At 46.1% G+C, this 23,923-nt stretch overlaps 1 protein-coding gene across 37 annotated transcripts in view; it reads left to right on the forward strand.

Moving 5' to 3' along the window:
- The first annotated feature begins 308 nt into the window (after positions 1–308).
- Positions 309–23,923, forward strand: part of TCF7L2 (transcription factor 7 like 2) — a 199,442-nt gene continuing 175,827 nt past the window's right edge. For 18 of the 37 annotated variants that reach the window (XM_040254982.1, XM_040255004.1, XM_040254990.1 and 15 more), the window contains exons 1-3: positions 578–842; positions 1,132–1,198; positions 1,427–1,551. In XM_040254982.1, coding sequence (XP_040110916.1) covers positions 654–842; positions 1,132–1,198; positions 1,427–1,551 — 381 coding nt within the window. In that variant the 5' untranslated portion in view covers positions 578–653. Of the gene's footprint in view, positions 843–1,131; positions 1,199–1,426; positions 1,552–13,757; positions 13,827–23,923 lie in introns of all 37 variants that reach the window. The other 19 variants (XM_040254997.1, XM_040254999.1, XM_040254998.1 and 16 more) reach the window with 3 other exon arrangements.

Raw genomic sequence — 23,923 nt, forward strand, 5'->3', positions numbered from 1 at the left:
CCTCCTCCCTCTCCCGGCGCCCGAAAGGATCATTGTTAGCCGCCCCCGCCCCGCCCACCCCGGCTGTTTATTTATGCATACGTCACCGGGCCGGGCCCGCCCCCCGGCATCTCATTAAGCGAGTGTGTTCCTCTCGCCCTGTCAATAATCTCCGCTCCCAGACTACTCCGTTCCTCCGGATTTCGATCCCCCTTTTTCTATCTGTCAATCAGCGCCGCCTTTGAACTGAAAAGCTCTCAGTCTAACTTCAACTCACTCAAATCCGAGCGGCACGAGCTCCTCCTGTATCTTCGGCTTCCCCCCCCCCTTTGCTCTTTATATCTGACTTCTTGTTGTTGTTGGTGTGTTTTTTTTACCCCCCCTTTTTTTTATTTATTATTTTTTTGCACATTGATCGGATCCTTGGGAACGAGAGAAAAAAGAAACCCAAACTCACGCGTGCAGAAGATCCCCCCCCCTTCCCCTCCCCTCCTCCCTCTTTCCCCTCCCCAGGAGAAAAAGACCCCAAAGCAGAAAAAAAGTTCACCTTGGACTCGTCTTTTTCTTGCAATTTTTTTTGGGGGGGGCAAAACTTTTTTTTGGTTTTTTTTTTTTTTTTGGCTTTTCTTCCTACTTCATTTTTCTTCCAAAATTGCTGCTGGTGGGTGAAAAAAATGCCGCAGCTGAACGGCGGTGGAGGAGATGACCTAGGCGCCAACGACGAACTGATTTCCTTCAAAGACGAGGGCGAGCAGGAGGAGAAGAGCTCCGAAAACTCCTCGGCGGAGAGGGATTTAGCTGATGTCAAATCGTCTCTAGTCAATGAATCAGAAACGAATCAAAACAGCTCCTCCGATTCCGAGGTAGGAAAAGCCCCTCGGGCTGGTGGGGTTCTTAATCTATTTCCTGGGCTTGGCAAATGTTGCTGAGAGGGGAGAAATCGGGGCTGGGGGCGGCGGCGGGGCGCCGCGGGGCCAGGCGGGCGGCGTGTGCTTGTGGGGCCACCATTGCAAAAACTTGTAACCCTGTTTTTTTCTCTCTCCCCCTCACCCCAAACCCTCCACCTCGCTGATCCTTTTTCTCCCCCCTTCTCCCCCCCACCTCTGCGTGGCGTTTGCCCCTCGCCCTCCCCACCTCCACCCCTCCGGGAAGGCGGAAAGACGGCCTCCGCCTCGCTCCGAAAGTTTCCGAGATAAATCCCGGGAAAGTTTGGAAGAAGGTGAGTACGCCCCGCGCGGTCCCGCAGCTGCCCCCCCACCCCCGGCCCCCAACTCCGGGGCCCGCAGCCCCGCGCGCCCGGGCCCCGCGCCCCGCTCGGCCCGGCCGTGCGCCGGCCCGGCCCCGGGCGCCCCCGGCCACTTGGGGCACTTTTCTAAAAAGTTTCTCCTCGCTCTCTCCCGCTCCGCGCGGCCGCCGCCGCCGTCCCCTCGCCGCCCCGCCATGTTAGCGGCCAAGAGGCAAGATGGAGGGCTCTTTAAGGGGCCACCGTATCCCGGCTACCCCTTCATCATGATCCCCGACCTGACGAGCCCCTACCTCCCCAACGGATCGCTCTCGCCCACCGCCCGAACTGTAAGTGCCTCTGCGCCCGGCCCCCCCCCCCCCCCCCGCCCCCCCCCCCCCCCCCCCGGCCCCCGCCCGGCCCCCTCCCCCCTCCCCCTCCCCTTCCTCCCCCTCCCCCTCCCCGCCTCCTCCCCTCCCCGCCTCCCCTCCCCCGCTCGTGGCCCAGCAGCCCGAAACTCTCCAAACTTTTCTGCCTTTTGTGGACTGGGATGTGTTTGCACTTCGCCATGTTCTTGCTTTCAGTTTGTTGCCTCGTGATGTTGGGGAGACTTTGCTTTCCAAGCAGGGCTCTGCTAGGGTGGTGGTGGTGGGGGGGAAAAATCAGAAGAACTTTTTTCTTTTTTTCCTCCTGCGCTCTGATTGCCCCCGCCCCCTTTGGTGGTGTTTGTTTCTTCACCCTGGGAAGATGACTGTGTGGCTCTTTCTTTTCTCCCTCTCCCTCTCTTCCTTCCCTCTTCTGTGGCGTCTTGGGCTTCCCCCGGTTAACCCTTTGGCTGCCGCGGCCGGGGACGGAGTGACTGGGCTGCGCCCGACGCGCGGTGTTAGAGAGCGGATTGTCCCTCCGGGCGTTTGGACTGGAGAACTAGCGGGCGCGCGGAGCCCGGGGCCCTGGAGAAGCGCCTCGGCTTTCTCTCCCGGCCGCTGATTTGCTTAGCTTTCTAGTGTCGGTGGCTGGTTTTCAGCCCGCCTCCCCTTTTCCCCTTGGAAGGTCACGCTTCCTAGACGGGTTCCACTGCAAACTTTGGGGGGCTCCGGGCTTCCTTCTCTGGGGGCCACCCCGCAGGGCCGCGAGCGCCCTGGGCGCCGTGGCTTGGCTCGGCGGCGTGGCGCGCTGGCTGCGGGCTCTCCTGGGCCGCGCGGGGTGGAGAGGCCCCTGTGGCCGCGGTTCTTGGGTTGTGTGCAGCCGGGATGGCGTCCTCCGGATGGACTTGATGTATTTCTAGGGAATTTGGTGCTTTGGGATTATATAGTGAGGTCTGCTCTCGCTATCTTTAGCGAAGGCCCTCAGCGGGCCCTAGAGGGGCAGAGACCAGGGTGTGCGGGGGCCCAAGGGTGTAGAGAGGCTGAGGGAGGCCCAGGGCGCCTGTCGTTCTAGGGAGTGGGCTGCTGATCGCAGGCCACCCAACTTTGAGGGCCTCAGGGCGGAGCGGGGTGCCAGGCTCTGGGGGGCGCTTCCCTCAGCGTGCGCCCCGAGCCCACCCCTGACATTTGTTAATAGGGCTCACCCCCTTCCCCGACCGACCTCTGCTCCCTGCCCTCGCCCTGAACCGCTTCCCCCCATCCTACCCTGCTCTTAAAAGCGTGGATCCCGAATCTCTAGACGCGATCTCTAAACGTTTGTGCCCGGCTTCTCGATTGTTATTTTGCACCTTCTCTGGCTCAGTCCCCCTACCTCTTATTTACACACACGCTACTTTTGTCTTTTTCTTTTTCGGTAACTCGAGCTAGCAATTTGAAATAGTGCACCCACTGTTCAGCAGCCGTGGATTCGGTGCTAATGGCCGAGGGCTTGCCGGACAGGAGTCGATCCGATCTACAAGTGTTTTTAAGCATTAAAATATTAACTATCAGGTTTGACTTGTTTTTTGGGGCCCCGGCAAAAAAAAATGGCAAGGGCATGGTAGACCGGTCATTTTTTACGGCAAGGAAAGAAATAATTATTCCCCCCGCCCTCCCTTGCGCCCAGGCTTCTGCAGGCTTGGGAAGCTGGGAGACCGTTTCAGCCCGACCTCCTCTTAGATGGCCAGCGCTTTCTGGAGGCAGGGGCCGGTCTGTGGGGTTGCAGCTGGAGGCGAAACACAGTCCGGCTACGTTGTATTTTTCCTGGGAGCTCGTGGGCATCTTGAACCGGAGAGTTTGTGTAATGACCAAGCCGACCAAGCGACATTCCAAAGTAACCCTGAGAATTTCTTCTCCTCCCCTCCCCCTACGATGGAAGTCTCTCTGATATTATTTTAAAATCCACTTTGCCATCTGAAAGGCCATCTGAATACTGAGCTTTGGTGGCAGGCTTGCTGGCCCTTCTGGGCTCCTTGCAAACTCCTCTCTCTGGCCGCTGGCAGGCTTGCCCCACTGTCTCCCGAAACTCCAGCAGTTGTGTTGTGCTGTAATTAAGAAACAGGGAAATTGTTAAAGGCAAATAAATGATTTCCCGGTGCGAAAAGGAAAGCTCCCAACCACCCCGTCCCCTTTGTGGGCATTGTAGGAATACTCGGCGTCTTGTGATTTTAATTGCGGACATAGCGGGTGGCCTGGTGCTGTGACATCAGATTGAGAAGACATTTCTGAACTCAGGAGGCAGTTTTAATATTTGCGTGTCAAACACCCAACAGACATCTTTTGTGCGCACAGGCCCTTCCTCCCTCCTATCTGTTACCTGAGTTAGCTGATGTGCTCCAAAATTAAAGTTATTTATTTAAGCCGGTAAGCAGAGACATGGAAATGAGGCTGAGAGGCTGTTATGTGTCACTCCTGACCTCTTCAATCAGAAGGCCGGCTTGCAATTCCAGATTTGATACAGCTGCCGAAGGAATCTATAGGCAAGATAGCGGTCTTTTCATGCTCATCTGAAATTCTTAGTGCTTCATAGAGTGTGTTTTTTGAGGGCAAGGTGTAAAGACAAATTGGCTCTATTCTTTTCCCGACCCTCCTTGGTGGTGGTGGGTGGTTTTTTTTTTGCTATATTTTCTGTTACTTATGAGAGTACCTGTAAGCTGTTGCAGCCTTTCAAAAGCAAGCTCTTTGGGTTCCTGGTTTCTGCTTTTCTATTTAAGAACGTAAAGAATTAAGGAGTATCATTAAATGGGCTTATGATGAATAATACATTATCTCAAGAATAATGCTTTAATTGCTGGAGACGCCATAAAGCTTGATAGTAGTAATTTTATTTTAAAATGACAAAGATTTCTACATCATGTTAATTTAGCCTTTGATACAGTAATAGGAACGGCTTTTAAAAAGATTCGAATACAAAAAAAGCATTAAGGCGAGAGGTCTGGTTGAGCAGATGGGAGGTGATAGAACTGCAAATATTAGAATTGTGGTAACATTTGTATATTCTAAAGATAAGAATACTGTTTCCTTATTAAAGTTGATAGGAAAAACTAGTTTTACATTTCTTTTTCCCTCCTGCCAAATGAGAATATGGGATTTGGTGGCCGAAATTCCAGTTAGGTTTGAAATTCTTATTAAGGACTTGGTTATTAGAGCTTTTGCATCTTCTTTGATCCAAAGTTATTTGCTTTTCAGCTGAAACTGTTTGCTACTAGGTTGAACAAATAAATAAGCAGCATCTTGAATTCATTTTAGAGCTTGGAATCCAGCATTTAAAGGAAACCAAGAGGGGCCTATTCATTGGGGTTTTATTTAGCTGGGCAGCAACTTCTCTTTCTGCCTGGTGAAAAATGGATGTTTTCTCCTCGATCAAACAACATAATCCTTTCTAATACAAAAGATTTAGACCTTGGAGTGTGAAGGGTTAATGGTGGTCCTTCCCTGTTGTCCTCCCACCCCCCACCTTCACCCCTGATTGTTTTGACAACACTTTTCAAAGTGTGACATTCCAAGCCCCTACATAACAATGTAATATTACTGTAATTACACAGGTCATTACATTTTAAATAGAGAACAATAAAATGCTTATCGCCCTGAAAAAGAACAGGTGTTCTTGCCCTTCTTTGGTATTTATGCTAATTGTTTTTCATCTCCTTGAGAAATATTTATGGCAAACATGTTTAGATTTCAGTCTCAAGGCAGCAGTATTAATTCCATGCTAATCTTTCTAGGTTGGGGTTTAATGTCTGCAGTTTGGATTATGGGCTCAACATTCACCCAATAAGTCATATTTTAATGATTATAAATTTAATATGCCAGCGCTTCCACAGTTTGTTGAAATGAAAGCCTCCTGAAAACCCCAGAAACAAAACTATGAGGCATTCGGGAGCCTAGAGTGTTTATCTGGAAGAAGTGTTTTTGGAAACTTGACTGCTGAAGGAAAGTAGCTTTCATTGATGCACCCCTATTTGATTGAGAAAAGATTTGGAGAAAAACAATCCCCGACTCTGGCTGGGAGTTTTCCACCTTGATTTTAATTTTACTGATATGGATTTCATTTGGAGTCCCTGCTGGAAACTGGTCAGCTTTCTGTTTCTTAGCAAGCTGTGAAAAAGTTACAGGAAGGTTTCCGGGGGCTGGCAGATCAAGAATGCTGTTCTGTTAGCAGTTCAGGATAACTGCAGTTCTGCACGCCATTAAAAAAATATTTGCTTTAGAAAACCAGCATTTTAATAGTTGCACCAGAGGCTGTGCTTTTAAAGATTACAGTAGAAGCCTTTCCAGGTTTTGAATGTTTCCTCACATGCCACGAGGTGCCTGTGTGCATACGAAAAGCACCCAGACTTCTTGGTGGAGAAATGTTGGTGCAACTTCTCTTACACAGGCTCAGTGGGTAAACTGGAAGGTATCTAAGAGGATTTTACATTTTGTCAGATGTTTCACAACAGGGGCCCCCGAATCCCATTAAAAATGCACTGCAGAGACAGGACAGCTGCAAATTTTTGTGCGGACGCGTGTTTCTGGACCATGACTAAAACTCCGGGGACCTTTTCCCCAGCTGTCTGGAAGTTCTGTGGAAGTTGGTTTATTGGCAGTTAAGTCTGAGACAACCTGGATTTAGCAAAGACTCTCCTACACAGGAAGTAGATGACATATTGGGGGAAGGGACTTCAGGCAAGGAGTGATTTACCCCTTTTTTGTTTTTTTAAACCATAGCGTTGCCAAATAAATAAGCACTTTCCAAGGAAGTAGGTGTAAGCTTTTTAGTCTTGGTGAGTGGAATTAGATAATATCTTTAACCGCATTTATAACTGTTTCGAGGTGACACATTTCAGAAGTTTGGAGAAGGAGGGGGGTGAATCAAATTCTTGAGGCTTTTCTTTTTGAAAGGGGTGTGTGATGTGGGCGTCTGAGTTTCTTCTGGGAGTGGATATTGGCAACCGTGTAAGTCAGTCTTCAACTCTGACTTATAATTGAGCACATTTGTGAAGGAAATGGTTAATTTTACAACCAAAGGCAAACTCGCACCTCGACAGGTCTGCTGAAAGAAATGTGCCCTAGTCCTTTGCTGGCAAGCACCACCGGGTCATAAATCCACAGGCTTTATTTACAGCCCATAACACTTATGAATGTTAAGATATTTGACGCCACGTTGGCCTTATAATATTCAAGGTCCGCAGACACTGGCAGTAGCTCAAATTTCTCTCACTAATTATAAGCACTGAGATTGGGGTGGGGGGGACAACCCATCACCAAAGCTGCCCTCTCCCCCGCCTCTGACCCCCACCCCTACAATCTGAGCCAGCCGAGACAGACACCCCTTCCTCCTTTGGCAGCTGACTTGTACTTTTCCTCCAGGCTATTGTTATACACATTTATAAAGAGCACTTTCAGGAATGGAAATTCAGTGGGGGCTCTGCACGAATGTTTTTCAAAAGCAAAGTTGCTCTAGGTGTTTGGATCTTTTTTCCTTTTCTTCTGGTTTATCCCTTTTTCCTTTCTTTCTTGACTTTTTTTTTGAGACCCTTTTGTCTATATTGTGCTTATTTCCCAGAATACTTATAGAAACCTGATATGGGAGGCTGCCCTTCAATTTATATGATGTTTGACTGAGCTGGAAGGGAAAACGCACGCAATTGCATAGGGCGATAGTTAACGTGAGGGTTAAAAGAAAAGTGACATGGAGTGAGGAGAATTGATTAAAAGAATTAATAGATGAGAAAAAAATCCAAGTTTGCTTTGGGAATGGGAAGGCCATTCATTTGGGAAATGTGCAGTGGTGTCTTGGTGGAGGACATAGAAAAGTAACAGAGAAGGCAGAATAAATGCTTGGCTAAGAAAGGTTAGAAAGGCATAAAAAGGCATAAAAAGATGCGGCAGATATTTGGGCTTGACAGAAATGGCCTCATTGAAATTAGGAGTTAGAAGTTTCTTATGAGAGGTGAAAATACCATGACTGGGGGGTGGGGTGGGGGATGGTATTAACAACCATATTGATGTGCTCAGTAAAAACTGGTTCCAATCTACTTTTCACCCAAAGAGCTCTATGCAGCAGATAATAACTTCATGTGACTTACCACCGTGCAAGAGTCTGGGGATGGAGCATCTGTGGTGAAGACCCCCGATGTGAGAGAGATGGCCAGTTACCCTGCGGATTGTCATTTATTCTTAAAAAAGAAGTGGGCTGTCCTAGTGTGTGTGTGACCACATGGCAAAGGGGGAGTGGGATTCCGAGGTGTATGGGAAACTGGCAAAGAGGGGCGGGGCTGATGGCTCTCTCATTTCTGGCCGAGTCCTTCGCTCCATCCAACCCAAACTTAAAGACCGAGGCTGAACGGTTTTATTTTCTAATCAATGGAATGCAGAAACTTACTAGCCCTCTGGGACAGATATGAATCCCTTAACAGCTCATTACAAAGATGGGGCTGTGGGATCTTTGAACGGGTTATCAGCCCTGGTGTTCTTCAGTTTTCCTAGGATAGGCTGTTTTCTTCCTTAGGCATATCTGATTTGGGGCGGGTAATTTGGTCTTTTATATTTTATTCTTTTTTTTTTTTGGTCATGAAGTAGCCCCACACAACTCTTTCTTCAGGGAAAAGGGATGGCTGTTAATGGGATCAGCTCTGAAGGAGTTAAAATTGCTTGCTAAAGTTTGGCATCATGAAAATAAATTTGAGGCCTGGTAGGCATTAGTAAGGCACAGCACATTTACAGAGCTTAATTAGTACGAACTGTAATTGTTCATGGTCTGCCAGAAGAAGTAATGTTCAGGAAAAGTGGAGTCCTTCTCTTGGAGTCTTTAGTTTGAAACCGATAAATCACTTGCATATTTGTGTAGTGATTCAAATAGAGCTAAGACCTCTCCCATCCCAACATGTGGTAAATTGTAAAGTCAATGAATTGCAGATGTAGGCTACAGTGAGATTCTCTAAGAAAATGCAGAATGAATGGGAAAGAGTGATGCTATAAATATTTACTGAGAAGATAACTAGGTTCTTGCGTGCTGGGCCAATTATGATGTACTAAATATATTAGCAAAATGCTTTAAAAAATCGAGAGGATTTGTGTGGGTCTTTGGGTGGGTCGGTTTATTTGGGAAAGTGAAATAAAAGGCACTATGTTATTGTCCTGTCAGTTTTATTAACCCTGAATCACAATGGCATACCCAGGGAAGGACACATGAAACCCACATTAATGCAAATTAATTCGTTATGAGTTGCAGCACTGTGACTGCTAAGTGGAGTAATGACGGGGCATTATTTTAAGAGTGTTAGTGTAGCAACTTTTAATGAGAAATGCTGTGTTAGGAACATGTCTCAGCACTTTAGCCCACGTGTGTTTATATGCTGGAAATGTGTTTTGGACAAAAGCAGGAAACTTGCTTCCCTTTCTTCTTCTCTCCCCCAAACAGTTTAAGAACTGTAATTATGGTTTGATGTTTAAAGAAAATCATCTGATTTTCCGTCAAAAAACAAATCCAGAAATGCCCATCACTGTAACCAAGTTCAACTGTAACTTTTTGCAGTGACTGCACCACAATATGGAAAAAATATATAAATAAATGTAGCTACCCCTCCCCCCCCCATAGACCTATAGATACAACTTTCTCAAAGTGATTTTCTCTACCTTTTTTTTTTCCTTAGAGAATTTTGGTCTCAGGCAGTGTTGCAAGTCAATACTTCTTTCCCCCAATGTGAGTAGGTGGATGTGTATGAAAGCTGTAAAAGTTAATGATCGTCCTCTGACTCATAGCTGATGGTTTCAGGTTGAGGAAAAGAAAAGAAAAAATTAATGAGGGTAAATAGACATTTGATGGAACGTCGAGACAGTAGGAGAGATTGTTCCTGTGTCTAAAGGCGTGTGTTTTGTTGTAGCACAATTTCTGGAGAAAGCCAGGAAGGGAAAAGGGGTTGCCTTTGTTAAGTTATTGTTTTAGGAGGGTACAGATGTTCTGTGTCTGAATCTTTGCAGGAATGCTTAAGTCTCCATACCTACCAGTCTGTGCTGGTTTTGCCTTCCCTGTAGAAGTTAGAAGCCCCCTTGGCACTTTTTAAAGGGTTTCTGATCAGAGGCCTGGTCAGAAATTTATTTCCCACTAAATGTAAGAGGCTTGGGGGTGCTGTCACTGTCCTGAAAAATGACTGGTGACCTAAGAAAAGGTCTTAGATATACTTAGGCCCCTATTTTGTCTTTTATGCTAATGACATGTAAGTTAAACTTACAAGTGCCTCTTGGTGGTAGCTACAGCGGGGAGGAACGTGAACCAAGAATTCCCCTAAACTAGAACTTTTTAGGAAATGAATCTGGATTTCTTCTTTTTATTTTAATAGAAAGCTAGGTGATTCATAAAAATGGAAATAAAGCAAATGCTCCCCCTCTTCCCAGTTTAGTGGAGTGAGTAGGCATACAAAATTAATCTTCATCCTACAGGAAGTTCACTTAAGTGTTGGAAAACCCAATGGAGGGTTTCAAGTTTTTTGAGTTGCCTTTGAGGATGAGATCTCTGTGGCTGAAAAAGCTGCATTGCTTTTCTCCCATCTCTGGGTATCTCTGATGTCTTGTATTGGAAACATCAAAGTTAGGGCCAGTAGTACTTAGAAATGAGACAAGAGAAATCAAGATAGGATTTCTTGATAAGGAAGGTGGTGGATTGTGAAATATTGGGTTTTGCTTTGCTGGAGAACGTGTGCCAGATTGTGCAGAGCACCAGTGCTTCTCCATGGCTCTTTCTCTGGGGGAGACATGGCTGGGTCATCTGGGAGTGTTAGAATGGTGGGTGGGCTTGGCCACTGTGAACAAACACACAGGAAGGGAAGGTGTATTTTGTTGCGAGTTTCCCAGGAAGGCACAACATGAGAAGTACCTTGGAGTTCTCATTTGGTGTTGCTTGAGGAGGTGGCTGGGATGGGGGCTAGGGGTGGTGGGTAGGCACCACATTAGGGCATGGTGTAGGCTCAGGGCATAAGAGCCACAGTTGCTGGATGCGGAGGTGATGGACAGTGCTGCAGGTGACCAGAGCAGGGGCGGTCCCAAGAGTCCAGGCATGGGGGAACCTGGTTCTTAAATCAGATGAGCCTTAATTCACCATCTAAGATCTCTCAGCCTCCCCGTATCTTCCAAAAACAAACAAAAGCACAGAGGGCCAACCTTCTCTTGTTCTTTCTTCTAGCTTTATACGGAGATATAAATAAATTATTGTTCCATCTTAGAATGCCAAGTTTTTACTGGGTCCTTGTATTTTATCTTCATCTTAAAAAGCTACACTATAATGAACAAGGCATCCCTGTGTTTTACAGGGAGAGAAAAAGCCGTTTAAAGAGTGTGCTTTAGAAGAGAGTATTTGGGAAAAGAGGGGGTGGAAATGCAACAGAGAAATGAGAAAATTTTAAGTCTTCGTCGCTGTTGCTGGGGGAAGTTTAGCTCAGAATCTCTCCAACACAGTGGGTTCTGGTTAGGAGTAAAGATCTGATTGGAGCTTGTGCTGCATGGATTTAGGAGCTGGTCAACATTGTTCGGTGTGCCTGGACACCTGAGGAGTGAAGTTACATTGCTTGGGGACATTAGGTTGGTGTGTGTGAAGGTGAAATTAGCTTTGTCCTGCCAGATTCTTAGGGCTTTCCTGGTGAGAATCTGCCTGCAAGTGCAGGAGACGTGGGTTCGATCCCTGGGTGGGGAAGTTCCCCTGAAGGAGGAAATGGCAACCTGCTCCAATATTCTTGCCTGGGGAATCGCATGAACAGAGGAGCCTGGCGGGCTACAGTCCGTGGGGTCCCCAAAGAGTTGGATACAACTCAGAGACTGAACAACAATCGGATTCTTAAGGATCTTGGAGCTGCATTTTTACTGTCTTAACTGTATTAATAGCTTTCTCTTTGGAGTTGTGCTGTTAAGTATGGAACCGGACAAGTGAAAATTGAATTTGGATTAGCCACAGTTTCACTAATTTGTTTAGAAGGCCGTGATCGTATGAAATTTTGTTTCCACGATGTCTACTTAGTTATCAGGTGTCCATTCAGTTTTAATTGATGATAGAAATTTTCTGTGGTAACCCTGAGTGCAAGATCGCCTCAGGGCTCCGCAGGGTTTGTGGGAAGAAAAGCCTGGACAAGTTTCCATTAAGCTCTGCATCAGGCAGTTGGAAAAGGGAAGAATAAAACCGGCTGAAAAGGGGGACGAGCTTTCAGTGTTGCCTCCTCTCCTGAGCGGGAGAGTCCTCTGCTTCGCTCGACCAGAGCCGCTCTCAGCCAAGAATTCCAAACTCGCAGAGGAACCTGTCCCGTGCACAAAAGTTGTTTTAACACGATGCACAATTGTCACAGTAATTAGTCCGATCTCCGCTTACTGACTGGCTGTTTTCACAAAAAGGACGGGGGGGCCGAGGGGGCAAGTTCATCTGTCTTCTGCAGGGACTCACTTTGGATGAATAGCTCCTGAGTGTGTGTGTTGGGGTGCGGCAGCAGGGGCAGCTCTGTGCATGGGAGGGGCTTATCTCAGTGGCTCAGCCTTTATCTTTTGTTGTTTTTGGGAGTGTGATTCATTATTCTGCATTGACAGGTAAAGGAATATGTATATGTGTGTGTGTGTGTATATATATATATATATATATATATTCCCCCCCAACCTCTATTGTGCTCCCTTTTAACTTTGATTACTATTACGTTTGAGACCAGGGGGACTCCTAATATATCTATACAAGCAGTGTTTTTTAATTTGTTCATTTGGAAAAGATATAATGGTCTCAGAACCCATTGTATCCCTATCTGGGAACAGTATTGCCTTATCCCATGAGCAGTATGGATTTAGACTGTTTAAAAAATTTCATTACTACTGGATTGTGTTTAGTTTGACTTGGTTCAGAAGTTCTTATATGAATTCTGCCCCCACCCCCTAAATAAAAACCTATATAAAATGAATAATTTTTCTTACAGGGAGCAAGATACGAAATAATGGGGTCTAAAACTCACTTAGGCTAGGTAATGCTTTGCTTTAATGGGAAGGTTCTGGTAATAGTAACAGTACAGTGGTCGTAGTAGCAGTAGTTTGCTCTAGTAATACAGTTCTGTGTTTGGAAATGCAGCTGGTCTGCCTATTGCTGTGAGGAGGATGGACAGCAATTTCATAAGACCGTGTGATTCTTCATCATTTGTTCGTTTATGGTCAATTAAAATGCATCTTCAGATATTGTTGAGACCTTTTGGTGATTGTTGTGTTGTTTATAAAATCAGTCAGCAAATGGTGTTTGTTTTCCCAATTGATAGGAGCCCAAGATTAACAAGTATTATTGGGGAAAAGAAAAATTTGGAGAGCCATCTTGGTATTCCTTTTTATTTGGGGCTACCCACTTCTTTGTTGAGGGATCTATAGGTCTTCAAGGGGAAAGGCCCAGGAGAGACTTTAGCCTTCTGCTGTGGCAGGGGGTGGGGGGGGGGCTGGGTCTGGGTGAACCCAGGGCATACCTTCACCCTTGGGCTCCCGAATAGGTGGTCTTCAGAACTTTCAGTGGCTCTTGGGCACTGGTTGGCTCCCTCTTTGGGGAAGTGTGGATTCCTAGAGTGCGTGCGGGTTGCAAGAGCTGTCCTGAGACTGATAGCTTAGTCATTGTGAAAGAATGTATAAGGCATCGGGTGGCCCCTGAATTCTCTGCCTGCCACATTTGTTTTCCCCAAAATAGAATTCTGTTTGAGGGTGAGAGCCCAGTTATTCAAACTCTGGCAGGGGGAGCGGTGGGGGAGGGGCTTGTACCTTTGCAGTCTTGTGGCTTCTCACATCCTCTCTCTCCCAGTCTTTCCCTCTCGCCTATGTGTCGCAATTCTGATGATTTTTGCAGCACACAGTTAATTTTTCTGCAGCATCTTGCTCAGCACACTGGCTTCCTTTATGTCTTAATGGGCATCCGTCTTTCCTTTTCATGTCATTGATCCTCACTCCTGGCCCCCTCCACCTCCCTCCCTTTTGCTTATTGAATAGGTGCTTTTTTTTTAAACCTTAGATTATTATGAGCATCTTATTTATAGCAACAAATAAAAATACACAGGTCTTGATTGAATGCCAAGGCTGCAGTTCAATCTAGGAAGGTTTGTCTGCTATTCATAAACTGCTTAAGATGTTTTCTTGTAGTTTGTGACATAAGCAGAACGCTTTGATTTGGTTTCTTTCTACAGCTCCATTTTCAGTCCGGGAGCACACATTACTCTGCGTACAAAACGATTGAACACCAGATTGCAATTCAGGTAGGACATGCAAGAGATCCTGAAGTTTGATTTGTTAATATGTAGGTCTCTTGTGTCTGTTATCCTCCACCCTTTCCCCAACCGAGGTGATGATAATGATGGTGGTGATGATGATGGTGGGGATGATGGTGGTGATGATGATGGTGGGGATGATGGTGGTGGTGGTGGTGGTGGTTGATTCTTTGGGGGAGGTGGGAAGCAAAGAAGAAACAAGGGCAGAAGGAAAGCTGCTAAAATGACTTAAAGATAGAGAAAGCAGGAGAAACCGATGTTTCTTTTTGTCAAGAGCATCTTGATCAGGCACGATGGGCACACGGACGCCAGTTTGGCTACTGTTTTTTGCTTCAGGAGGGGTCTTAAATTGGGAGTCAAATGAGGTGACAGAGTGTGAATGGGAAGAATTAAGGGGGATGAGATGGGAGAAGAGGCTGTGTGACAACCAGAGAGTTGTTTCCGGTGGCTCAAAATCATGTTAAGTGGTGCTAAGAATATCACTTTTGACCTGATTGTTCTGAAATGTTGATTTCTCTCGGACTTGTTGATATATGACACTGGAAGTGCTGGGAGGGAAAGGCGACGGAGCTTCTGCTGAGTGTCCTGTTTCCTGCTCACGTAGTACTTCCATTCTCTTAAATCCAAAGGCTAAACAAATCACGGACTAATATAGACTCAGCGCTGAACTGATGCCAGCAGAGTGCAGTAGTGGAGGGAGACCAGACTAACACGATTTTCGTCTGTCTGCCTGGCCCTGGCCAGGATGGATGGACCTCATGGTGTAACTGACAGCGCCGAAACTGCTTGAGTCCTTCCGCTTCCGCGTTAACCCTTCGAGGGGAGGTGTTTGAAACTCGTGGGAGGGTTCAAGTCTGGGTTTGGGGTCGTCTTTCCGTGGAAGTTGGTGTCGCTTGGTGATAGCATTTCCATTCTTCCCTTGCGTGTGCAGATAGATAACTTGTGTGTGCGTTTGTGGTCCACAGCCACACCGCATCTTTGTAGCTGTGCTGTTTCACATCTACAACTGCCTGGAGAAGGCTTTCCAGTAGCCCTTGGCCCCAGGTCCATTGTGAATCATTCCGTCAGTGAAAAGTAGGACTCGCAGACACGGTTATTCGGTTGGGGCTCTAATATTTTGTACTCATTTCAAGGTGACAGTAGCTTATTTTAAAAAATATTTTGATTCTTTCTGCAGTTGTGCTGCTGATCCATGTGTGTATTTTAGGAGAAGTGCAGCTCTTTGATAGTGGCCCTCCACCCCTAGAGGCTTCCAAGGCTGCTGTTCTTGCTGGTCCTCTCCCTGGGGGACCCTTCTTTCTTTTGATGAACAGCACAGTGAATTTTGCTCCCGGAAAAAGGTACAGGCTCAGGGCTTGGATGGAGAACAAACCCAAACCCTAACCCATGGTAAATGGTGAGGAACTGTGTCCTGAGGCCTATGACATCTCAGACATCTCAGTAGAGTGCTGGGAAGTCCTGCTGCCCAGGGTGTGGGAGTTGTCGAGGTTGGATAGCATCATGACCCTTATCTTGGTGTGGAAAGGCTGGCTGGGGCCATGTCACTGGGAGACGAGCCGAGACCAGAGCAGCTGTTGTGTCTTTACACCCGTTGCTGAAGTGTCCCTTGTTAGACCGGGCAGTTCATCTTTCTCCAAACCACCTGGCACAGTGCGGGCCATGTGAAGCGCGTTCTCAGGAGGAAGATGGAGTAAATTACAGAGCTCATTGTTTGGAGGACTGAAACCATTACTATTCCTCCATGAACAGGTAGTATTGTTCTTCCCTGCTGAGGCCTGATGCCCATGTGGGCAAACAGAGACACATTTTATGAGAGACCCAGCACCACCATGCCTTTGCGTATTCATTCTCCCCCACTCCCCCAGTCTCTGCTAGACCAGGACAAGGGGAAGCCAAGAGGCATCTAGCTGTGATTGTAGTTTGATCATCAAAGGCTAAATAGCAAACCAAAACAAAAGAAGCAAAGGGAAAGAAAGAGGAAACCTCAGACACAATAAAATTGTCCCCCAGGCACATGGCCGCCAAGTAGCCACGTCGTGGTGGAACAAGAGGATGGCCCTCCTTTGGTGCAGGGTGGAGCGGATGTCTTCGCCTATCCCCCATTCTCCACTAAGGCTTACGTGCGACGTGCTTGTTGGGGCAGAATTTTCTTCTCTGGAAATATAAGACTGTTTAGCCTTAATACATGCTGTATTTCAATCTGAGCTGAGCTGGTTGCTCTCCTAAGCTACACCCTAAAATAACCTCGAGTAGTATGACACCATGTATCACATGAGATTCCAACTCCTTTCCCTTCCCGTCCCTCCTGTAATCTCAGGACTTGGCCAAGTGCAGCACTTATATGAATGGCTTCTGAGTGATTCTGTGCAATGGACATGAATTCGAGCAAACTCCAGGAGATGGTGGGGGACAGAGGAGCCTGGCACACCGCAGTCCGTGGGGTCGCAAAGAGTCCGACGTGACTCAGTGACCAAATAACAACAACTGAGTGATCCTATGAAGGCATCATATTCTAAGAGATTTGGACACAATATCAAGGGATGTGTTGGAAGCTTCCCCACTCTTGAGAATCTCCTAGCTCCTCTCAGTTTGAAAAGACAAAAGCAGCACAGAAGCCATATTCATCCTAAATGGTTAACACAAATATAATTGAAATACAAATTCAAAGGCCTTCCAAAAAAAAAGACATAGATATTTAATTCTATGGACTTGTAGAGAATTTTATTGAAGTACAGCACAGTGCACAGATTTTTAGTGGAGAGGTGGATGAACTTCTTATTCTTACTTCTGTGATCATCCATGAAACCATCCCCCAGCTCAATAGGTAGAATGGGGTGGAATGCTTTTTCCATAAAGGGCCAGACAGTAAATATTTTAGGCTTTGTAGGCCAAACAATCTCTGTGGCAGCCTCTCAACTCTACTATTGTGTGTGAAAACAGCCAAAAACAATACCTAAGGGAATAGGTGTAGATGTAGCTGGGTCTCCATAAAGCTTTATTTGTAAAAACAGTGGCTAGACTCGACCCATAGGCTGTAGTTTGTTGGGCCCTGCAAAAGAGTATTACCAACTCCCCTGCAGTCTTGCTTATTCAGAGTTTCCCCCCACTGCTGACAAAACTTCTTGCTATGGATTAGTTTCATCTATCACCATGGATTAGTTTTGCCTGCTTTTTTAGCGTCTTAGAAATGGGATTGTGTGGAATACAGTCTCATGTCTGGCTCTGCTCAGCATTATGTGTGGGTTTCATCCCTGTTATTTCCTGTAGGAAGAGTTTGCTTTTTTTTTTTTTTTTTATTATCACTTAATGTTCCACGATGTCTGTGTCCTTTCTGTGCTTTAGGATATTTGGGTTCCTAATGGATATTTGTTCCTGTGTCCCGCTGTTACGAATATAAGGCCCTAGTTACTTTCTCACCTGCATCTTTCGGAGGACTGTATGTGTTAGGTTCTGTTGTTCAGACTAAGGAGTAGACTGGGAGAGTAGTATGTGCTTCGCTTGCATTGCCCTTTAAAGAGAGACTTGAACTCTGGATTTCAAGTGATGCTATTTGAAATGCGCCAGCATAGTAGTGGTTGGGTATGTGAGTGATACATAGGAAGGGGAGCAGTAAAAAGATCTAAGTGGGGTCAGAGGCCAGTTTGCCCAAGCTCCGGTGGCCCCAGCTCCTGGGAACTCCTCCCACTGCCTCTATTAACCTGGAAGAGAAGGTGCAGGCTGAGCGCAGAGGTGGACCCAGGGGTCCACCTTTCCAGTGCCTCCTAGGCATACCCTGCAGTTGACTGGGATAACTGTTTAGGCACTATCTCCTCTGCCTCCCCGGAGAGAGCTCTTCCCACACTCCTTCCAACCCCACAAGCAGTGTTGGGATCAAGGTCAGGACCCACAGAAGACACTTCCCTTGTTTTTCAAAAGGGCGACTTCAGAACCAATTAAGCCTTTGTTTTAAGAGTATTTTGGCCAAAGGTTGATGTTTTAACACCAAGTCAGATGTGATTTAGGAAAAAAAAGCTCCACATGCAGCAAAAACAAACTGTGTAGACCTTTCTTGGTTGTTTTTCTTTTCAGATGTGAAGTGGTTGGGGTGTGTGTGTGTGTCTGTGTGCGTGCACAAAGACAACTAGGAGAGGATCCAGAAGAAATGGGCCGTTTTATTTGTTTACACAGCTGAGCGGTGGAAATTCTGCAGTGGGTGTTGCTTTCCCTTTCATCCTCAGGCTTGCAGGCTTCCATCCGAGTTCCACCAGCCCATTTCCTTCTGCTTGGTCATAGAACTCATCTGCCATGATTCAGTATGGCCCAGGGACTCTCCTTCAGAGCCTGGGTGCTTTGTGGAGCCAGCGAGAAAAAGGATACAAGTTGGAGAGTGTCCTTGTTCCGTTTGGTCCTTTAGTCTTTTTTTTTTTTGGTCCTTTAGTCTTGAATGTGAACTTGACACAGAGTCTTGTCTGAGTCTTAACGTTGTTAAGATTCCTGAGGTGCTGTGGCTCAGAGTCCATCTCTTTCCTCCCCTGCTGGATCCTTGGTGTTTGTGATAAAAACGGTCAGTGAATTGTACCAGTGGGTTTGGGTGGGATGTTTGAGAGGGCTTGGCCTTTCCCCAGTTCATGTTTCAGGTGGTCATCTCTTGTGTTCAAGGCCCTCCCTTGCTCCCCAAGTTTCCTGGCCTTTCAGGTTTCTTGAGGATTTGCTGTCTTCCCTGAGGAGCAAATCTGGGCTAAGAGGGAGAACCCCGAGAAGCAGCTTCAGTTCTTGGTCCAGTTCTTTAGTCCCATCACCAGACTGGCTGTGAGACTTCATGTTCACTTTCCACAAGGACTGCGGTTTGTGTGTGTTGATGTATGTGAAAGAGAGAGAGAGACAGACTTAGATGCCATTTCACTAGAGTAATTTGACAAGGCCTCTGGCTACCAGTTTAACTCATTCAAAAGATTCATTCATTTTCTGTAGTGGTGCATTTTAGCCTAATTGTCTAATTGAAGTCCACACCTCAGCAGGCTTGTTCATTCATTCAGAAATATTTATTGTGAATTATGTGTGTGCCAGGCCTCCGGGGAGTTCATCAGGGAGCTTCAATTCTAGTGATGATTTGGATACTGACTTATAAGCACCCCACTTGGTCCGAAGATTTACATTTTTAATCAGGCTTCTGAGTTTGGAATTGCTGCCCCAGAGGCTTCTGAATCAGTCAATTGATCACTTATCTGCTGCTCAGTCATTTTCTCTTGCCAAGTAAAAATTGACAGCTGGCCGAGTATTTGATGGGTAACTTTTTCTCGTTTTGAGTGAGAAACTAGACTGCCCTTGGGTTCTGATGAGCTTTTGAGGCCGTTTCCCCCCCCTGATTATTCGAGGAGAACCAGATACTTTTGCATGGCTCACGAAGAGGCATTTCTTTTGTTTGTGATGTAGCAGCTTGGGCAGTGATGTGCTTGGTCTTAGGGATGAGAGGCAGTAGCAACAGCTGATAGTAATATCAGCTTCTGCTTATTGAATTCTCCCGACGCGTTGGATCTGGTGTTAAGTGCTGGATGCGAATTATTTATTGATTCTTCATAATGACACAGAAGGAAACCCAAATGGTGTAGCTACTCTTTACCACCATTATCCCTGTTTTGCGAATCAGGAAATGTAGATTCAGACGCCAGAGATGTTTTGCCCATAGATAGTCAGGGAATTAGGATTCAAACCTGGGCAGTCAGACTGGAGAGAGCCTGTATCACACAACCTCGTGCTGACTTCTCTCTGCTCATGACATAATGCTCAGTAGGCTCTGGGGTTCCTAAAGCGGTGGTGACGAACTGGCTCTCTGAGCTGTATACAGAGGAACCATCTGGGAGCTGCTCCGAAATACAGAATCCTGGGTTTCAACCCCTTGGAGGTCCTCAATCCTCACGAATGGTCTCTGTTTCACATATTGGAGCAAGCGTCACCTGGGAAGTGCCAGGTGGGTTTGTTGAGACCCAGATTGTGGCCCCGCCAGAGTTTCAGGTTCTGTAGGTCTAGGTAGGTCCTGACATTTGCAGCTTTAGTAGATTTTCAGGTAAGATTGATGTCCCTTCTCTGACGATAGCACTTTGAGACCCACTGAGCAAGGGCAGCATTTCCAACTCTGGTTTCACATCACAGTCCCCAGGGGAGCGTTAAAGACAGTGTCCCCGCCGAGGGGGATGCCGAAATCTGTATCCCAGCCCGCTCTTTGGGTGATTCTGATGCATGTTGTTACATGAGAACAACTACTGTAAAATCTCTTGTTTGTTCATTGGCTTATTTTAGCTTGACTCTTTCCCTGGGGGAGAAGAGACTGTTTGGGTTCAGAGTTCTAAAAGGATGTCCATTCATTGGTGGGGGTCTTCTCTTTTGAGAGCCTTTCTTTACCAGGTAATCTCAGTGATGGGTTATTGTCCTTTGAGTTATTCAGTGCCAGTGAGAGAAGGAGGGACTCTGCTGTTGCTGTGTGGGGGCCTATGGGAGCCTGAAGCTGAGGGGCCTGGCAGTCTTAAGTGCTGCTCAGACTTCCCTTGCTGTGAAAAGGCAGATGTGGAATCAGTCATTCTGGGGTGGGGCCTGGGATTCTGCATTTCTGACGTACTCTCAAGAGGGGCTAACAGTCTTGGGTCCTAGAGCACTCTTGGGAGGGGAGTAAAGGTAGAGTCTACTTTGAAAGACAAGGAAACTGAGGCACAAAGGGGTGAATTGGTTTGTCCGAGCTCCCACTGCTTGGTAGGAACAGGGCTGAGAACAGGAATCCAGGGGTCCAGCTCGGCTTAATATCTGTCTTTCAAGGAGAAGTTATCCTCTTGCCTGAGCCAAGAGCAGTTGCATTACACTGGCCAGATAAAAGAAAACAGTCCAGTTTTTACTTTCTGGTTTTTAACTTCTATCTGTTCTAATTGCATCACTGTATTTGTACGAGTTGAGATATTTGTATTTGTTCATTCTCCACCATATTAAGGCATTTGGGGCCCAGCTTGCACGGCCTCTAAGAGGGCTGATGAGGATACAGAGAGAAGGTCTGTTTTTGACTAGAGCACCCAGAAAGTATGGAAACAACTTTCATCAGCCATATGTGTCCCCCTTTTGGACCACAGACAGTAGGGGTAAAGGTCTGGTCTGTGGCAGTCAGCTGGTTGCATTGTCTTAGTAACTTCATTTTATTTAAAATTTTTTGCAGCCCTTTATTTATTTACAATTTTATATTAGAGCATAGTTGACGAACAATGTTGTGTTAGTTTCAGGCGTACAGCAAAGTGCATGTATCTATGCTTTTTCAAATTCTTTTTCCATTCCGGTTATTGTAGGATATTGAGTAGCGTTCCTAGTGCTATACAGTAGGACCTTGTTGGTTATCTCTTTTGAATATAGCAGTGTGTACATGTCAATCCCAAACTCCCAAGCAGTTTGTGGGATCTTAGTTCCCTGAACAGGGATTGATTGAACCTGGGGCTCTAGTAGTGAAAGCCCTGAGTCCTAACCATTGGACTGCCAGGGAATTCCTAGTAACTTCATTTTATAAGTTGCACTTAATAATAATATTTGCTTTTTATAAAGCCCCTGAAAATCGTGGGGCCGTTTAGCTAAGCACAGACATTTTTAAGTGGGTTATGGTTGACATTTGCAGGCTTATCAAGCTTAGCACTTAATTTGTTTCTGGAGTTGGGTTTGGTTGCGTGGTATCACGTCCTGGTCAAACTGATAAGTGGCTGCAATTTTTTTTTTTTTTTGAATCATTTCCCTTGGAATCTCAGGATACTCTTCTATTAAACAGAAATGGATAGGCCATTCTTCCTGAAGGTTCTGCCAAAACCTTTGCGGGGCGGGGGGGTTGGCAGGTTAATATTTTAATGAATAATACAGTGAGACTTTAAAAATATGTAAAGCCTAAAAGTAGGCAAAGGTACTAAATGAAACATGAGAACTGAATATTTGTGGACTCTCTGAACCATCTTCACAAAACAGTGTTTTGAGGTGCCAGCCGGAAAGACACTTGGTTGCACCAACTTCTACACTGATTGAGGCCCAGGCCGGATACTGGCATGTCTTTGTGGGATGGATGAGATATGACGCCTTAGTGCAGGCTTCTCCACCACAACACTATTGACATTTTGGACTGGATGATTGTTGCACAGGAGACTGTTCTGTGCATGCCAGGATGTTTGCTTAGCATTGGCCCTGGCCTCTACTCTCTGCATGCCACTAGCACCCAACAAAAACGCCGCGGCCAAAAATGTCTGTAGATCTTGCCAAATGTCCCCTGGGGGCCCAGATTGCACCTGGTTGAGAACCACAGAGCTCAGTTTATCAGCGTAGAGTGAGCACCCTTGCCATTAAGGCTATGGGAGCATTAGCTTTGCTTGTTAAAGGGACAGGTACAAGTGTGTTCAGCTCATGCTTCTGGAGTCAGATAACCTGGGTTCAGATCCAGTTTCTGCCAGACCTCCATTTCCTAATCTGCAAAATGGGGATGATGCTGTTAACAATAGTGCCTGTTTTCAGAAGGTGAGATGAAGTACCATCAGATCTGTGACGAGGTGGGCAGGGCAGTGTGCACGGACTGATACATACAAGCAGCTGTTTTTAACTGAGAACTACGTGAAGTACTTGCTTATAGATTTCGAATCTGCCTTATTCCGGCGTGCATTGTACGTTTTTTATTTTCTGTCAAGAATGTCGCACGTGATGAATTTGATAGCGAGGACTATCTTTGCTGGGTAACAAAGATTTATGACGCCTGTTGGCTGCTGTTTGCATTTCTCTTATGTCACTTGAAAATCCTGCCTTGTCCTTGTAACGTTTTTCTGAGGTGGTCTCCTTAGAGGGCCGTGCAGGAATGCCTGGGCCATAGTAGGTGGACGGCAGGGGAGTGAATGTGTTTACATACTGTATACTGTGAGCAGAAAGGGAGCAGAGTATATAAGGTTGCACTTTTTCCCAAAACAGCCTGGTTCACAACATGAGAGGCCAATATGTATATTTTTTAGTACTCATCCAAATAATTTGAGATAGGCCTTCAATCACTATGTAAACTTGATTTTCTTTCCCAGGTATCTCTTGTTTTGATTTCAGTTCTCCTTCAGCACATCAATTTGGACCCTGTCTTAATGACTGTGGCATTGCTGAAACAATGCATAAGCATGGTTGGACTGGTTTATATGTATGTGATTGTCTTCTAATTTTCAAGATGCTTGGCGTTTAGTTAACTTATTATCACTATTTTTAATGACAAGTAGTGTTATCCACTGGATTATAACATTTTCTCAGACTTTGACAGTTGTCATGGATTCTTGCTGGGGACTTAACAACAACAAAAAAATCATTAAACAAGCATTTTCCTTCTTGTAGATACATGAGCTTGCACGAGCAAATTTGTTCCTTTCTATTCCCAAACCTTGTGCCTCCCTGAATTTTGAGGTTTCGATGTGACACTAGAATAATAAAGAACTGTGGTTGACAGTCAGAAATTGTTCAAGGCTTAAAAATGAATGTGTGTGTGGTAGTAGCCCGTTATTGGGGGGGGCAGGAAGGTGACTAGGGCTTTGGTGAGGCTACCCTGTAGGGAAGATGGTCTTGTGTCAATAGTTTTTAAGTTGATTCAGTAAGCATTGCTGATGATTGAAATTGAAGAATTGTGAAGACAATTCATCTTGAGGAACAGAGAGCTGAGAGTGTGCGTCGGGCTGCTGGGAGCAGACATTGACATACGGGCCGTCATCAAACTAATTGTTGTTTGAATTACCTGTTATGATCCGATGACAAATCTGCCTTGCTCCTGCCACTGGAGCAGAAAATGTAGCTTGAATTGGCGTGATGTTAGCAAGTGTAAACTGTACTTCAACAAGATGGATAAACCCAATTATGGGGCAGACCTGTAGAGAGAAAATCCATTTAAATCTCGTAATGTTAAGCAGAGCTGTGTTTAATTCATTTGGACCAATTTGGGAATGATGTATGAGTGTTGGTGAGCATTAGTCAACGGGGGGACCGCTTGGAGGGAAGGGATGTGCGGATGCTGCTGGCCACTTGGGGAGGCAGCTGGGGTGTCGTCTCAGCAGCCTGCACTAATGGCGGGGAAAGGCAGAAATGAC

Source organism: Oryx dammah, unplaced genomic scaffold (assembly GCF_014754425.2).
Source record: "Oryx dammah isolate SB20612 unplaced genomic scaffold, SCBI_Odam_1.1 HiC_scaffold_14, whole genome shotgun sequence".
Classification (NCBI taxonomy): Eukaryota; Metazoa; Chordata; class Mammalia; order Artiodactyla; family Bovidae; genus Oryx; species Oryx dammah.